At 32.3% G+C, this 14,343-nt stretch overlaps 1 protein-coding gene across 1 annotated transcript in view; it reads left to right on the forward strand.

The window, feature by feature from the left end:
- Positions 1 to 13,842, forward strand: part of LOC150100666 (sodium/potassium/calcium exchanger 2-like) — a 129,321-nt gene extending 115,479 nt beyond the window's left edge. The window contains exons 6-8 of the mRNA XM_090401852.1: positions 2,573 to 2,692; positions 11,202 to 11,338; positions 13,326 to 13,842. Of these exons, the coding sequence (XP_090257978.1) occupies positions 2,573 to 2,692; positions 11,202 to 11,338; positions 13,326 to 13,575 (507 nt within the window). The 3' untranslated portion in view covers positions 13,576 to 13,842. The remainder of the gene's footprint in view (positions 1 to 2,572; positions 2,693 to 11,201; positions 11,339 to 13,325) is intronic.
- The last annotated feature ends 501 nt before the right edge of the window (positions 13,843 to 14,343 follow it).

Consider the following 14,343-nt stretch of genomic DNA (forward strand, 5'->3'; position numbering starts at 1 on the left):
TGAGATCTACTAGTTGTCTTACTAAAGAATTCCTGAACTTAAATTCCACTCAACATAACCGTCAATCAACACACCCACTTTGTATCTCAAACTTCTTCCAGATACCTAAACTTAATATTCATTTAAAATTATCTTCTTATCTAATCGGATATACTCGCATTTTTTCACATAAAAATTTAGACCCCCTTCTGATCCAATGTGTTTCAATTCATCTGTAAAGAACTTAGACAATCCGAGCAGTTGATTACTCTTCTCAACATTCCCAACAGTTGATTATTCTTCTCTTACTTCAATTTTACTCTTAAAATATATGAACATATGTCACTTATTACACCAAAGGTCCTTACATCTAATCCTCTTATACCTTGCTCCTAACAACCAGGTTCTTTGAAGATCCTCCTCTAAACATTACTTCCTGTCGCTTATCAGTTCACCCATTTCCCGCCTATCTCAACTAGATGATCATCGATACCTATTTGGTGCATTTTAATCAGTAGGCTCTTATGTATAACGATATCAAAGACTTTGCTACAATCCAAATAAATCGCATCGCAAGCATTGCCTTGGTTATTACCTACATAAAGATTAACCAAATTTGTCATAACCGATCTCCTTCAACGATATTATCATCCTTATCGTGCTGTACCTTGTGCTCAACAATCAATTCCAGTCAATATCCTGGATGCGATTCCTAATTAATTTTTATTACTTTGTCAATAACACCAAGAAGACTTAATGGTCTATAATTCTCCACTTTATGTGATAGCCTATCCTTATGAACTGGAAAAGCCCTTGCAAACTTCTAATCAGAAGAATCATTCCCGTTTTCAGCGACTCAACCAAGGCAATAAAAAAGTGGACTAATTAACCCAGATGCACATCTGTTTATTACCAAAGGAGAGATATCATCCCTTCCTTCCAACCTTATCAATTTCCAAGAGATTTAAGATATCAAATATTTCCTCTTTCAGTATTATATCATTTAGGTAAATCTTGTCTTTCAAATCGTACATTTCTCTTCTAACTGACTAGTATTCTTATATACACTTGTAAAATATTTATTATTTTTTATTGAACTGTAAATGCATCATTAAAAATTGTTCCAGATGAACTGATAATGCTTAATGTATACTCATCACTATATGATGCTTGTGTACAAAATAATATAGTGCATGAAATTATAATATTTATAAGTATTATAAATATTCCTAAATTTCTTATAATAGTCCAATTAATTCTGTTTTATTCAGTTTTTTCCCAAGATATTATCGCTCATTTTGAGAATCAATTCAATGTTTTTAAACTGACTACTTTGTTATAAATAAAACAAACCGTTTCCGATTAGTGGTTTGCTTTTCAGACTCTGTAATAAATGAATGAACAAGATGGATACAGTTTGATACCTTGTTTCACATGAGTATAGAGCAAACCACTATCATATTTCTAAACTATCAATTCTCTGGTTCGTTCGCCTGTTTTACCGGATAAAAACCCACTCTTCATAGAGGAAAAATTCTTCCACCTGAGTATGAGATCCGATTGCTCATCAGTTAAAATGATCTTATATAGGATTCTTGCATCTTCTGTACAAGACATTTCTTTACGATCTTCATGCTATATAGGCATTATATCCTTGCAATGTCAAAATTAGAATGCCTTTTTTGATCAAAATGTCTTTAAATAAAAAAAAGATTAACAGTATTATTACCCTAAAGTAAATAAAACACCTTAAATAATACATGTCTGTTGACTAAATAAAACCAAAAAAGAACTTCGGTTATACTCAATTAGTCCTCCAAATATTTCTGTAGGGCTTCCATGTTTAATGTAACTGCTGCCAGTAGTACTTCCGGAAGTATATTCCAATCACTGATTAGTCGTTCAGTAAAAGAATATTTCATTAAGCCTAACCTATAAGAACCTTTCTTCAGTTCACAACTAGCTCCAGTAATGTGATTTCTCTGAAAATGTACAAAAAAAAAGTTTTTTTATAATTCTACTTATTACACTCTAAACAAATTATAAACTTTAGTCTAATTACCAGTTATTTGTCTTGTGACTAAGGTCTATAACCTGCAAAATGAGATTCGTTCCTCATAGAGGCAATACATTCCAGCTATCAATCTGTCAATGTGCTCTTCACTTACTCTAACATATCAGTTTCCTTCACAGATAGAAAGTCCAAAGTTGAAGGCAATTCTTTAAATGAAAAACCTGATCGTTGGTTTTACAGAATACAATAACTACTATGCAAGTTCTATATATTAATGGAATCATTTCTCCTTTGTAGTTATTTTTCAATTGCTACAAAGGGGGAAATTTAAAAAAAATTAAATAAAATAATTTTTTGTAATTTAAAAAAATTTAAATTAAAATTTTAATATGGAACTAAAAACTCTCTCTCTCTCTCTCTCTCCCCATATATATATATATATATATATGCTTTTAACATTTTAAATTTGTGTGCAATTTGTCTTCTGTTTATCCGTAGCACATCAAACTCGATGCCAGCAATTACCATAAAAACAGAAATAGTAATTATAACTAGCTTCATAACTTTTTCTGATTGCAGGCGATGAGAAAATGGTTCGCGATAAGCTTCATTGGATGTATAATATGGATAGCAATTTTCTCCTACTTGATGGTGTGGTGGGCGTCTTTATTCGGAGATACAGTCGGAATTCCTAATGAGGTGAGTATACACACATACATTTTCACTTTTAAAGTAGCAATATATTTTTGACATCAACATTACATATTTCATTATTACATGGCAGAATAATATAATAATAAGGTTATTTCTCTTTCATATTCATTAATTATTACATATATTCTGGTGATAAAAGAAGCGTGAATAGCTTTGCATTATGTATATTCACCATGTCCACTTAGTTTAATGGATTTTTCTGTTGAAATATTTTAAATAGTGTGTGTGGGGGGGGAGGGGGGGGATATATATATTCTTACAAATAAAGGATGCAATGGCTTTTACCAAGCAAAACATTCTTCAAGGAACAGTTGCTATTTTAGAAATGAAATTTGGGAAACGTCAAGTTAGAAAACATGTCTACAATGAATACGTGTAAACCAACTCTTATGACTCTTATGACAAATTCATAGCATTCGTCATAACGCCCAGAATGGATGATAAACATCAAAACGTTCCCCAGTTAGAGAACGCATTTCTTAAAGAATATTCCTCCAAAATTGAAGGCAGTCATCTTTCTCCTTCTCCTATTTCTCCTCCTCTCTGTAATGACATTCCATAAATCAAAAAGGATATTTTTATGTCATTTTACACGCATGTGTGTCTAGATCCTACTTGCTTTTATTCTTGACTCTAGAATAAAAGCAAGTAGGTGAGAATATTGCACATATGGAAAGAGTGTCATTCTGTCTAACTATAGTATGTAATGATTCAAGTTCTGATTTTAATTCATTGCTTCACACTAATGAAAAGATATTTTAATATTTTTTTAAAAAATCACGTAGTACAAATACGAATAACTAAAATTAAAAAGAGTAAATTGTTACTAAATTTGTAAATAATTATTAATGCTACAAAAAAGTAAGCTTTTTAACAAATAGGTAATAAAAATTTACTTTGATATTATTAGTAATATTTGTCTTGAAAATATTCAATCAAAGTAGAAAACCGTAGCTTTGATGAAAATGTACATTAATTTTCTCATAATGAGATTGAGTAATATTTGTTCTACAGAATAGTTTGTGTGTTTTATTGCAGCATCAATATTTAGTCGTATATCAACAATGTATGTTAAGCTATATAAAATGAACTATTAGTTAATGTGCACAAAAATAAATAATACCGATATTTTAGAACATTGCGGAACACCTACTGGCGGATGGATTATGTAATGACGTTGTTGAGTATTGACATTGATTATATATCAGCCTGTATGTCACCAGCTCTATTCTAAGCATGTAAATACATCTAATGTAGGCTCTGAACAAAGGCGCTGAAAAAGATTTTGCTTTGGGCATTATTTTCTCAATGACGAAGTCCAAAGTCGGTAACGCTTCTTATCCTGGAGACACGATCCATTCCCTTCGAAGAACTCTCCAGAACTCGCATCACGTGATGTGTTATTGTTGTCTACGAAATACTGTATTTAGTTTATTCAATATCATCCATCAAATTTAAGCAGTGCTGAATGGCCTTTTAGAAATTTTAAATAAGATTGCTAGCTCCAAGCCGTATTGTAGGGAATTATATCAGCTACTTAGAACAAAGAACGTATCATTAAAATACAAGACATAATAAGATAACAAGACATCTGAGCCAACCGGTATGTATCTATCAATTTACGTAGATGATTAAATCCTTAACTAGATATTTAAGAAACAAGATATATTTAGACAATGGGAGCAAATTGTAAATTTTAAAAATAATGAATATGAAGGATATAGATGGATGCCATTTTAAGCTGCTTTCAAGGTCTGATAAACAAGTGAAGAAATCCGCGAACAAAACACTTTACACGGTTTATACATGTAAATTGTTTTGGTTAGTCTTGTGTGGAAATAATCCTCATCCAGTTCTCATCCGATCCTGGACAGTAACCTTAAATGAAACTCCCATATCTCATTTTTTAACAAACCGGTTGAGATTCGTAATTAATAAAACACATCATGTTAAAAAATTGTCGGTAGATTATTTTTAAGATGCTTACACTGTTCTTGGCTCCACCCAAGAAGTGATGCAAACAGCATCACTTGTTGGTTGGAGATTACTACAAGGAATCAGCTGCCTTTGATAAGAACTCGAAAGAGAATAATTAGAGTTATAGAATATATATAATAATAGTTATATAATAACTGATTTATTCTCATATTCCATTACTGACCTGTTAACTATTCTTAATATTTTACCCATAAAGAAGCTCTACCTCTATAGCTGAATACTATTTGTAAGGAAAAAACTGTCATTTTTTCTGAATATGATTAGATTATTGTTTGCGCTGTGATACCAATAGTTTCCATAGACTAACAAAAAATTTTCGAAAATCTTTTGAACACTTAGCAACAAGCAGCTACAATAAACTGCTTAATTAAATAAAGTATGTAACTTGCAGAACATGCATTCAGACAAATACTGATTAGCTATCTCATGGGACTAAATAATGACTTATATTTAAGGAGTATACAGGCCCTTTCCGTAGCGGGGTGCAAAGGGTGCAATGAACCCGGTCGGCACAATTCAGGGGCGGTATAATCGAACACGTTCATAAAAAATAGGGAATAATTAATACACTGAACTATTTGTAGAAGGGGGACAAAACATTTTGCACCCAGGCGGAGCAAACCTACAAAAAGACCGTGAGCGTATATATCATAAAATTACTAAGATCGTTATATGATACATTTCACAACATATGCTGAGATGTTACGTGTGCTCTCAGGCAATATGATCCTAGATACAGTGTTTTATTAACAGCAACTGAATTGCCTACATTTGTTTTTTTCTAGCAGCCAGTTCGGCCATGACCCTTCATTGTACACATACCCTTAGTCTATTTCCTTTTTCTGTATTATATTATATTTATATTATCTTGTACTATGTCTTCAGTCTTAATACATTTCAGTTTCAATTTCTACTTGTGAAGCACTTAAAAGTGTGCAATTTGTGAGAGGAAAGAAATAGATCCATGTCCTATAAATAAATAAACATGGAAAATAAATACCTATGATTACTGAAAACCATCCTTCAATCTTTTAACTAAACAGTACCTGAAAGTATCTAGTAAAAGTGTTTCGATGTTCTATGGGATCAGAATCAAACATTTTGCATATAGATATCGGATCTCTATTCCTCATTCACTGTGTCTGTACCTGTATATCTGGGAAATGAAAAAGAGGGATAAAAACAGACGAAGTAAAGACAATTGTAACACTGAAATCAGTAATTTTGTTGAGATTTACTCGCCAAAATAAATATTTTGGTTTGGGTATGATTTATCTCCGATAAACCCTGTAGTAATAGAAAGCATTATGATAAAAAGAAAATGAATTTTAATTGTACACACAAATATTACTCATCTGAGGTTAATATCTTATATAAATATGTTTTTTATACAGTATATACATTTTCTTCATGAGACACTACTAATTTTCTTCGTTACTTTTCTTCGTTTATGAAGATAATATTTCTAGAATATTTAGTATAATTAAGCCTATTTCATTCCATAAGATTCTTTAATCTTGCGTGATTTAAGAACCAAATTTATCCTTCCTTATTTGAAGTTTGTGACACAAAATAGCACAGTAGTGGATTATGGCGATTCAGAACTAATGTTAAAGCAGTCAAGAATGACGAATCGAGTGTGCCATATCTTCAAATAAAGTTTATTCATCCGATTAGTTTTCAATTTTGCCTGAGGAAAAACCCTCTCTTCATGCAGCTAAACCATCTTCGGTGTAAAGTCCTAAAAACGATTCTTAGCATCTCGATTCGAACCCAGATCTTTCGAACCAAATACGCACGCACGCACGCACGCACGCACACACACACACACACACACACACACACACACACACACACACACACACACACACACACACACACACACACACACACACACACACACACACACACACACACACACACACACACACACACACACACACACACACACACAAAGACAGAAAGAGAGAGAGAGAGAGAGAGAAAGGAGTGAATTGTTCAATGTGGAAATTTATGACTTCAGTTATCAGAATGTCAATTCGAAAAATGAGACATACTGTAAGCCACAACCCAAAACCTATAAAGTAATAAAATACATGAATAAAGAAATAAAAGAAAAGATAAAAATACAAAAAATAGATTTAGAAAAATGGGTGACCTATTTCTAAAATCTCTGGACAGATGAGAACAATGAAATAAAATTTTATAAGACAAAGAATGACCTAATAGAAAATATCACAATGTTAGAACTGAAAAATATAATAAAGAAGATGAAATATAGGAAAACACCAGGAGAAGACAATATAAATATAGAACTATAGAAAAATGCAGGTGAAAAATTTAATGAAAGACTTCTGAAATTTTTTAATATGGTTTGGATGTCCGGAAAAACTCCTAACTCTTGGAAAAAAGCACTGGTTATCCCAATCTATAAAAAAGGAAATAAAGACGATTGCAATAATTATAGGGGAATTAACCTGCTGAATACAGGATATAAAATCTATGCAGGAATATTAAAAGAGAAACTAAGCAGAATTGTAGAAGACAAATTACTAGAAGCACAAAATGGTTTCCGAAAAGGCCGATCCTGCATAGATCCAATTTTTACTTTAAACTTATTAATAGAAAAGAGAAGAGAATTTCAAAAAGAAACACACGTGGCCTTTATTGATTACGAAAATGCCTTTGACAAAGTTAGTAGACAAAAATTGTTTAAAATATTAACCGATTTAAACATACCAAACCAACTTTTACAATCCATTCAAGAAATATATACAGGAAATAAAATAGCAGTTAAATTAGAACACATCTCAAAATGGAAAGATATATCAAGAGGAGTAAGACAAGGATGTACCCTCTCACCTCTGCTTTTCAATATATATATAAATGAAATCTTAACAATCTGGAAACAGTATAACCCATTTGGTATACAAATGAACCCGCAAATGAAAATAGATACACTGCTATTTGCAGATGATCAAATAGTATTAGCTACATCAGAATATGACTTACAAAAATCATTAAATGATATCTCAAAGCAATATAACATGACAATATCTAAAGAAAAAACAAAAATAATGGCATTCAAAGGAGAAAACCCAATAAGAAGTAAAATAGTGATAGATAATAAAATACTAGAACAAGTAAACACTTTCAGATACTTGGGATGTGATTTATCATACGAAGAAGAAAAAGACATAGACACTAGAATCAGACTATATAATAAAAACACACTAGAATCAGACTATATAATGAACTCTACTATACGGAAGCGAAACATTCACCATAAAAAGGAAAGATGAAAAGTGAATTCAAATCAGCAGAAATGAAGTTCCTCAGACAAACAGCTGGATATACCAAGTGGGACCACAAAACAAATGAAGAAATCTTACAATCCCTGAAAATAAAACCAATTAATTACTACATAAGACAGTATAAACAAAAATGGATAGAACAATTAAATAGAATGGATAACAGCAGACTTACCAAAAATATTATACAGATACAAAATAAGTGGGAAAAGGAGAATCGGAAGACCAAGAAAGAGAGGCATGAGACCGGAACAGGCCACTTGGCCTAAATTCCATGTTAGGAAGAAGAAGAAGAAGACTGTAAAAGACATTAGGAAATTGCACGAGAGAATTCAATTCGATGAAGTTTTATTATTATTATTATTATTATTATTATTATTCTATATAAATAAATAAATAAAATAAATAAGAATAATTCTATAATTTTACAGAATTCAGCACAAAGTACTACATTTTCTACATTGGATTTCATTTAAAATTTTTAAAAATACTTTTTTGCCTCTATATTATGTACTTACAACACATGTTCTTCTAATATTAACAATAAAGATTATACAGAATTTTTGAATATAGAATATACATAATAATAATAATAATAATAATAATAATAATAATAATAATAATAATAATAATAATAATAATAATAATTTATTTATTTATTTTATTTATTTATTTTTTTATGTCTCAGATAAATTGCATACATAGATGCTGTAATAATTATATATATAATATTTATAACACATTACAATTGTGAATAACAGATACTTGCAAGTTAATAATTTTCTTCCTCGAAGCTTAGCAGAGCTTATCTGAGGAAGATAATAGATGATAGATGGTAGTGATTTCATGGTTATGTTCCTATACTGGTCACAAGTCAGGTGTTGATTTTACTGTTTGTTGGTACGTGCTTGGAAGACTTTGACTGCTATTACAATTTAACTTTTTTTTTCTTTTTTCTTTTTTGTGCAAATAGGGTTGGATTTAGACATTGTGTGTTTGTTTCTTTGTGTTCTTGTAGTGATGGTTTTTGATAGGGGATTTGTCATAGGTTTGTGTATGTGTGTGAGGGGGAGAGAGAGAAACAGAAATTGCTCTAATTTTTATTCTCGCTATAAGCGCCTGTTTCATTTCTCTGTATGTTCCAAGGTGTCTGTTGTCTAACGGCAGTTTGTTTATCATGTCAGGTACGTAGAAGTTTCGGGTGGCTTTGCAGTAGTGATTGTTGTACTTACATGTAATGTAGTTTGTTGACTGTGGTCTTGTTATTTGATATGTTGTTCTGGTTACTCTATAGGTTGGGCTGTAGTAATGTTTTAACATGATTGTGTAGTGGCATAAGTGTTTCACCTTAAATATTTTGTGTTTTGTCCGTGCTTCCTGCATAAGAGTGGGTTGTTCCCAGAATGTCAGTTTTACCATTTTATCTTGCAACCATTGTAGCCTGTTAAGTCTGTAGTCTGCGCAGAATGCGTATGATGTGATTGCATATCTTAAAATGTTTTCACATAATACTTTATAGATTAGTATTTTTATGTGAGTTGGGGCAATGTCTTTTAATCTGTATAGTTTGCTTCCTATTATCCTAAGCTTGGTATGTAAGTAGTTTTTATGGCTATTCCAACTTTGATCAGCATCGAAGTGAAGTCCGAGATAGCGTGTTGTTTTCACCTGTGTGATGGTTGTGATTTTAGGTTCTGCGCTTTGTGTATAGGAGGATGAATGTTGGACAGTGAGATATTTAGTTTCTATGGGCACGGTTTGGGGGTTTTTGAATACAATTAGCTTTGTTTTTTCAGGGTTTATATATATGCCGTTTTCGGTTAACCAGTTAGTGATTTGATTGATGTCGTGTTGCACATTTGTGTAAGCGATATTTGCATTGTTGTGAATGGATACTATGGCCGTTTCGTCTGCATACTGGAAGATTTTACTTTTAGGGGGAGTTGGCTTATGTCGTGTGTGTATATGTTAAATAGAACGGGAGATAGGACAGCTCCTTGCGGTACTCCACAGGTTACATGTACCTCTTTGCTGTATGCTGATCCTATACGTGTGGTGTGCTTTCTGTTTTTCGTGTATGCTTTAAACCACTGGAGTAGACGACCAATTCCAATATGGGTTAGTTTCGTTAACAAGGTTTGGTGTGTTAGTGTGTCAAATGCTTTTGTTAGGTCAATGAATACCACTAATGTTATTCTGGTTTTATCCAATGCAATGTTTATTAGATCTGTGAAATCTTCCAGAAGTGTTGCTGTTCCTTTATTCTTTTGAAAGCCATATTGTGTTTTGGGTATGATTTGAGAATTTTCGACGTATGTGGAGAGTTTCTGATGCATGATGCGCTCCATGATTTGGTTGATTACAGACAATGGCGATGGGTCTGTAATTACTTATAATGTTTCTTTTTCCCTGTTTCTTATGGGTGTGATTAATGCAGCTTTCAGTGTTGTTTCAGGTATGTGTCCCGTTTCGAAGATTTTATTTAACAGTTTTTGTATAACTGGAAGTGGGTTGGTCGAGTGTTTCTTGATGTCTTTTGGTCTGATTCCTTCTATCCCAGGTACTTTGTGGTTAATTTGTTGAATTGCCAGTGATAGTTCTTCTTTTGTTAATGTGGGGAACCACATCGACTGGGTTGCTCGTGGACCTAGTGGAGAATGTTCTTTTTGTGTGAGGAAAGGTTGTTTCTTGTAGTTTTTGGTCAGAGTTCACGAAGTGCTGATTAAAGTTGTTTGCCAACTGTTTGAAGGATTTGGGATCGCAGGTAAAGCTGTGTTTTATTGTTTCTGAGGCAGTGGTTCTGTGTATATTGTCCAGCATTTCATCAATAAGGTGCCAGTTTTCCTTTATGTCATTCTGAGCTGTTGTTGTAAAAAAAAAATTATTATTATTATTATTAAACAAAGATTTAACCTTGGTGTTGTATTGGGCATAGAAATAAATATTTCTTGGAATTAAAAACATCTGGTGTGAAGGCAACTCAAACTAGGCGATGGTAAAAGGTGGAAATTAACTGTGTATCGAGTTCGAAAAAGTCAGGGATAAAAGAGTGTTGCCTTCTTCGTTTGGAGGATGAAAAAGCATTAGATGATTTATATTTAGTTTTTCATATTTTATAATTATGATTTATTACATTCTTTTCTTTCAACCAATGTACAAGCTGATTTTTTTCCTTTTCTTTGTAGGTAATGGGCCTTACTTTCCTAGCAGCAGGAACTAGCATTCCTGACCTTATAACTAGCGTGCTGGTTGCTCGGAAAGGCTTTGGTGACATGGCAGTTTCAAGTTCTGTAGGAAGCAACATATTTGACGTTGCAGTGGGGTAAGTCTCACCATAATTGTTGAATGTGTTTCACTAGCGCTCATCATAATTATTGGGTCGGCTGACAGCAATACTGCTCGGTTGACCTACAAGGATCTCTTTTTTTGAAAGTGAAAAGCAAGTTTTCTAGTAGAAACATCAGTTTCCACATTTTATTTTTGCAGTTATCATAGTTCAGTACACGAGTAGTTTGCATAAAAAGGAAGTTTTAAAAAAGTAAACAAAAAAATCTCTTAGTAAAGTGAAAAAAAGACTGCTATCGCATCTCCACAATGTATGCTTGAGGATGGGACATTCTCAGAGAGATTCTTCACCGAAAAACGATACGTTTTGTTGCTTTTTCATAAAGAACCTTCCTATGCGTTTCAGATTTTAATGAAGTACTTTTAATGCCAAATCGTATGTAACGCCAGATTTTTGCTGCCATCTCTTTATTTGGAAATAATCAGATGCCGAATGGTCACTCCGCTCTTTGGTGATGCGCCACACGAACCACCATCGTCAGGTGTCCTGCATTGGAATTTTCTTAAGGCTCCAACTATCCGAAGACCAGTCAAGACACACCATCTATCCATCTTATTAAGAGTTTACTACTTCCTATTTTTCTAGGAACTCTACCCTCTATTACTGTTTTGAGAAGTCCTTCCATTCTTTCTATGTATCCAAAGTATTTCGGCTGTCTCCTGTCAATATCTTTGAGGAGTTTTAACGTTCTATCGGTACTCTCTGGCAGTATATGAGATCCTCGACAGTCTCCTGTAACATAACGTTTCAAAAAGCAATTTCTTTTCCAAAGGCAGCGTTGAATCTTCTTTAAGAAGTGAACGCAATGTATTTCTCTGTTTTGTACTAATTTTCATAGTCATATAAGACATTTTAGCCTACAGCATTTTTTTCAGCGCAGATGCAAAAAATATCTAATTGTTACAAGGATATAAAAATAATAACATTAAAGTATCTGTTGAAAAATTATAACAAATGTCATTTTTCATAAATTAATGCTTAATATAATCCATTCTATAATGATAATTATAAATCAAACAACGTCAAAACGTTGTTTTATTTATTAAATGACTGTTTACCGCTCATCAACCTTCAAATTTTAATGTTCCGTTGCAAAATTTCAGGATTTTATTAAAAATGATAATAAATGTATCCAACAGTGGTGTTCTATTCTTCTTGAGATACAGATAGACACATAAAAAATTTTTCACTGACAGCCTGTTTATTAATAACTTAAGAAGTTATTATCTGAGGAACCTATAAATTCGTTTAAACTATCAGTAAAATGCAGTAGAGAGAAAAAGATGAATCTTCTCTCATAATGGCTCTCGTATATTTGTATTTCTTTAAAACATTCCATCACTGTGTGTGGAATTCACTGATTCACATCTTTTGTTTTCAAATTAGAATCTATGCACAACTTCAAAGAGTTTCAATATAAAATCAAATGTTTTTATCTATTTCATGTTTGTAATTAATTGTTTCAGTGACGGACAGTCGTAACAATGTAATATTTAATGTAGAAGCGCTAGAAATCTTCAGTCCATGATGCACGGAATGAATCTGTGTCAAAAGTAAATTTCAATCCAATTTAGTTCTCTTAATCCATCCCTTGCTGCTCTTCAAGTATTCACTTTTATCTATAGACAAAGAACGTGTAATTCTCGAATCCACTTTCATATTATGAACAGAGTAGGTTTCCTTTTATGTCAAAACAAATAATGGTAAATCAGAAATAACCAATAATTATGGTATATTTACATCATTAACCGTTAAGCTTTTAGACCTAATACCAAACAAGTAAAGTTTCTACCAGTAAATTTTCATTTTTGCACTTTCCTCATATTGTCATTAGTAATACACTAGTATAAGTGTAATACTAGTGTAATTAAACAGGTATAATAATACTATTCTACCTGTTTAATTAATTGTATGAATTCCATTCAGCTTTTGAAACTGCATATCTTTTCCTGTTTCATTTCAGCCTTCCGTTTCCATGGTTACTAGCATGCCTTACTTCGGGGCCAGTGCACGTGAGTAGTTCAGGAATGGCATGTTCCCTTTTGCTTCTCTTCATGATGCTCCTGTTCGTGATCATCTCAATAGCTATCTTCAAGTGGAAGATGAACGTTGGCCTAGCGATGGCGATGTTTTTTCTGTATTTCGTCTTCATCGCCTTGAGTCTACTTCTGGAGTACAAAATTCTTGACTGTAATAAAATCTTTCCGCATTAGCCGAAAGAGAGGAGCCAAATTCGTACTTCCTACATACTAAATATAACAAGTAGCAGTGGTCGACTGAGTGTAACCAAAAGACTGTCGAAGCACAAAACTGTCAGTTCAAATTTTATACGTCACGATAAGAAAGGAAATATGTAAGACTCGCATTTTCCTTTTCTGAAATCCTAACGAAGGAAGAGTTCGAGGTTTCATTCAAAGTAGACCTTATACTCTCCATGGTGCAATGCAACCAGAAATAACGGCAGACTACTTCCAGGAAATATCAACGAACTCCAAGCCAATGCACTGGTTACTTACAATTTCACAGTGTTTCCCTAATAACTCTATATACTTGTTTTTAATTTAATATTGTCTTAGTTTGCTCTTATTATTATTATTATTATAAGTTATCTAAATATTTAAAAATTACAAAATTCTATGTTTGGTAATTTTAAAGTAATGTGCTAAATTTGATCTTGGAAAGGTTTATAAAAAATCTGGAAATATTTATTTTCTAAACTTCCTTTGGTTTAAAACCTTTAACGGAAAAATATAATATATATATACTGAAGATAGATGCGAATTTTAAGGAAGATTTTTAAAAAATGAAAGAAGTCAATAACGAAATAGTCCGGCATTTAACAATCTTTCACCCAAGTAAGCTCAAAAAATCTCTAAAGCGTTGTGTAATTAAATACCTATCAATAAATAAAGATAGGTATAGCAATCCATTAAATATCTATGCTGCCATACAATGAAATAAATGCAGTTTCCTTCAAGTCT

This window comes from Typopeltis vanoorti, chromosome 12, assembly GCF_054136105.1.
Source record: "Typopeltis vanoorti isolate ZY-2024b chromosome 12, IOZ_Tvanoo_1.0, whole genome shotgun sequence".
In the NCBI taxonomy this organism is placed as follows: Eukaryota; Metazoa; Arthropoda; class Arachnida; order Uropygi; family Thelyphonidae; genus Typopeltis; species Typopeltis vanoorti.